Source organism: Mastomys coucha, unplaced genomic scaffold, assembly GCF_008632895.1.
Source record: "Mastomys coucha isolate ucsf_1 unplaced genomic scaffold, UCSF_Mcou_1 pScaffold15, whole genome shotgun sequence".
NCBI lineage: Eukaryota > Metazoa > Chordata > Mammalia > Rodentia > Muridae > Mastomys > Mastomys coucha.
The window spans coordinates 139,000,098-139,004,173 of NW_022196897.1; the positions used below are offsets into that span (position 1 = coordinate 139,000,098).

Consider the following 4,076-nt stretch of genomic DNA (forward strand, 5'->3'; position numbering starts at 1 on the left):
TAAAGGCGTGCGCCACCACTGCCCGGCCATTCTGCTTGTTTTTGAGACATAGTCTCTGTAAATAGGCCTGGCTGTCCTGGAACTCACTATGCAGATCAATCCAGCCTTGAACTCACAAAGGTCTGTCTCCCTCTAACTCTGGAGTGCTGGGATTAAAGGCATGATTCACCACACTCTGTTCTTAAGACAAGGTCTCACCATGCAGCCCAAACTGGCCTTGAGTGCATGGATCCTCTTTTTTCTCCCTTTTCATATGCTAGGGGTCAGTTCTCAGCCTGACATACTAGGCAAGTGCTCTACACTGAGCTCTGTCTCCTGCCAGCCTTTGGAATCACAGACATGGATCACCACTCCAAGCCTTTTTTCCATACTGGTGATGTTTTGGCTTATTGAAAAAATTGTGGCTCATGACTTTCCACATGTAACAATCCTAAAGCATGAAAACTGAGTGTAGGCACCATCCTGCCTCTCCTGTGTATGTCACAGGCACAGCTCAGCATTTACACATGATTTTTAGAGGTTCTTACACTCTCCGTGGCTCTTCAAGATTGCACTCTGTTCTTCTCTCACCAGCGTGGTGCCTGGCCCATGGTGGGTGTTTACTATATGCTGGTTTCTCTAGCGTATGTGTATCATATGCTAGATGAAGTGATGAATGAGTGGAAGGGGAAGGCATCGGAATGCTTGGGTTACTAAAGTAATAGATGCCTGAGTGATAAGCAGATGGAAGGAGCCACTGTTGGGCATGTTGCCTGATTGAATGGAGAGGAGTCCATGGACTAGTGGGGAGAATGTAGAGAGCCAGCTGCTTTTTGGATGGAAGGAATTAAACTCTCTCTCTCTCTCTCTCTCTCTCTCTCTCTCTCTCTCTCTCTCTCTTTCTCTCTCTCTTTCTCTCTCTTTCTCTCTCTCTCTCTCTCTTTCTCTCTCTCTCTCTCTCTCTCTCTCTCTCTCTCTCTCTCTCTCTCTCTCTCTCTCTCTCTCTCTCTCTCTCTCTCTCTCTCTCTCCCTCCCTCCTCCCCTCCCCCCCTTGGCAAAGCCAAGGCCCCATGTGAGTTTTTTGGTTTTTTTTTTTTCCTTCGAGGCAGGGTTTCTCTGTATAGCTCTGGCTGTCCTGGAACTCACTCTGTAGACCAGGCTGCCCTCAAACTCAGAAATCCTGCCTCTGCCTCCCAAGTACTGGGATTAAAGGCATGCGCCACCACTGCCTGGCCCTGGGTGAGTCTTGATATAGCTATAAAAGCCACAGTCACCTTCTATGCTCCCAGCTTCCACGCAACCCTGATGGCAGGTCGACCTTGAGACCCTTGCAGAATAGCCCTGCCTAGGGGAATGGTACTGGTCACTGTGAGAGCAGACTGGGTCTCTGTCTCTCACAGACCTCAAAACAGACGAGAAGAGTTCATGTACCCTACCCGAGGGTACCAACTCCTTACCCCAAGAAATTGACCCCACTAAGGAGAATCAGCTGTACTTCACCTACTCTGTGCACTGGGAGGTGAGACAGAACGCCTGCTCTGGCCTGGGGAGGAGGGCTTGCTCTGGGCTGGGATCCTCTGTCCAACAGGAAACCTGATTCTGCTTCCTCATGCCTGCCAGGAAAGTGACATCAAATGGGCCTCTCGATGGGACACTTACCTAACCATGAGTGATGTGCAGATCCACTGGTTTTCCATCATTAACTCTGTCGTGGTGGTCTTCTTCCTGTCAGGTGAGACCTCTGAGAATTGAAGGTGGAGTTGGGGGTCAGAGGCATCACATTACTTATGGGGTGTTTCTAGGGTGTTGTCAGGGCTGTGTGTGGTTGGGAGCAGTCCCCATGGTCCTGCGCCAGCCCCCCTGTGTACGGAAATGAACAAGAATTGGTCTGTGCACAGTGACTGATTCATTCAACAACCTCCAGAAGCATGCATGGTCCTGCTGTGAGACGAGCTGGCAGGAAGCTGGGTGGAGAGACTCTAGGCAGAGGTAGAGTGAGGGTGATTGCTTACATGTTGTGAGAGGCAAAGACAGCAGTCGCTCCTGCTTTTTCACTGCCTATGAAGAGGCTGGCTGCCACCCAGGCTCCACTAATGCCAGTTCTCAGCTCAGGAAGTCTAGAAGCACAAAGTGAGCTTATAGTCATGAGCCCATGTTCTAAGCACTATGCTGCTACCTAGAGAGGGAGACAGGACAAGTGAAGCAGAGTGACGGTGGTGTCTCCTGAACTGCTGAGGGGCAATGAGAGGGGAAGGGGCTCCATGTGAGTCTTGATGCATGGGTGGAAGGCAGTTATTTAGGGCATTGCCAGTAATAGGCATGGCATGGGACTCTCCTCCCTGACACACAAAGCAGCTGCCCGTGGCCACCTCTGCCATCCCAGCAGCTTCCTTCTCTGCATAACCCCTGCTCAGCTGGAGTAGAACTCTGCTTATGTGGGAGGCGTCTGGGTGGCCTCATGTCCAGGTCCTGTTGAAAAGGGCATAGAGCTAGACCACTCCGTGAGCTCTGCTCACCCTCCAACCCTGTCCTTGCAGGCATCCTCAGCATGATTATTATCCGGACCCTGCGGAAGGACATCGCCAACTACAACAAGGAGGATGACATTGTACGAGGTCTTGGCTGGGGCGGACAGACTGGAAGAGGGAGGACAAGCTAACAGTAGGGCTCTGCACTTGCCAGGCCTGTGTGCATGCATGCACACATGCACGTGTATGAGAGAGATCACAGTAAATTTCAAAGGCACTGAAAGGAAAAAGTGGTATTTTTTTTTAATTCCTCAAAGTGGTAGGTGTTTGGAAAAAGTCACAAAAGAAAAACAAAAACCCTTGGTTATTTTATCACTTAACATTTTTAAAGTAGTTTTTGAAATGGTGCATCAGGCTAAGGGTGCTTGCCACCAAGCATTACAACTTGAGTTTGATCCTTGAGACCCACATGGTGGAAATAGAGAATTGGCTCCCACAGGTTGTCCTCTGACCTCCACCTACACATTATTATACATGTATACCCCACATACATACTTAGTAAATAAATGAATACATAAATATAATCTTTTAAAAAAAATTTTAAATTTAAAACTAGAGCTAGGCATCTTATTATACACCTGTGATCTTAGCACTCAGTAAGGTGAGGCAGCAAAGGCTTGAGGTAACTTGCCTCCAGAGCAGGACCCTGTGTCAAATCAGCAAGGCCCAGCATGGTTGTTTGTCCCTATTATTTCCTGGGAGACAGAGGCAGGTCGAGCTGTATGAGTTCAAAGTTAGCCTGATATAAGTAGTGAATTCTAGGCCTGCCAAGATCCAAAAATAATCATCACCCCCACCACCAAAAAACAAAAAGAACTAAAAAAAAATTCCTAATTTCTTATGTATCAAACATTTCTTATATAGACAAGAAACTAACTATACATAGCCAATAATTACATGATTTTTTGGTATGCCGACATGCCCAGTTTGATACAGACACACACCGTTCAGGAAACCCCATCCCCACTCCTGCCCAAACTCAGATTCAAACTGTCATAAGAAAGTGATGTTGGGACAAGTAAGTAGCACAGATTTTTTTTTCTTGTTGTTGAGACAGGGTCTCACTATGTTGCCTGGGCTCTTTCAAACTGGAGATCCTTCTGCCTCAGCCTCTGAATGCTAGACCACACACAACTTCTTTCCTTCTTACCTTTTTATTAATTGTGGGACTGAGGGATGGCTCAGTTGGTAAAGGGCTTGCCTTGCCACACAGACGTGAGGACCTGAGTTCAGATCCCGAGTGCCCATGTAGAGTTAGGGTGGCAGCATGCACCTTTAACCCGGTGCTGAAGGGGCAGAATGTGAAGGAGTCCCTGGGGTTCAAAGAAGGGCCTTGAGTCAAAAAGATAAGGTGGAGAGCAATTGAGGAAGACACCCATTGTTGGCCTCTGACCTCCACATGTACATACACAAAAACATACTGTACTAATTGTTAATTAATATGAGAGCCTGACATGTGGCTCATACCTTTAATTCCAGCACTCTGGGGGCGCAGGCAAAAGCAGACAAACCTCTGTGAGTTCCAGGCCAGCCTAATCTCTATAGTGAGTTTCATACAAAGTAAGACCC

The 4,076-nt window shown here is 47.9% G+C and overlaps 1 protein-coding gene across 3 annotated transcripts in view; it reads left to right on the top strand.

Moving 5' to 3' along the window:
• The window catches only part of Tm9sf4 (transmembrane 9 superfamily member 4), a 50,000-nt gene that overhangs the window by 28,894 nt on the left and 17,030 nt on the right, over positions 1 to 4,076 (top strand). For all 3 annotated transcript variants that reach the window (XM_031372320.1, XM_031372321.1, XM_031372322.1), the window contains exons 7-9: positions 1,380 to 1,498; positions 1,600 to 1,711; positions 2,517 to 2,587. In XM_031372320.1, coding sequence (XP_031228180.1) covers positions 1,380 to 1,498; positions 1,600 to 1,711; positions 2,517 to 2,587 — 302 coding nt within the window. The remainder of the gene's footprint in view (positions 1 to 1,379; positions 1,499 to 1,599; positions 1,712 to 2,516; positions 2,588 to 4,076) is intronic.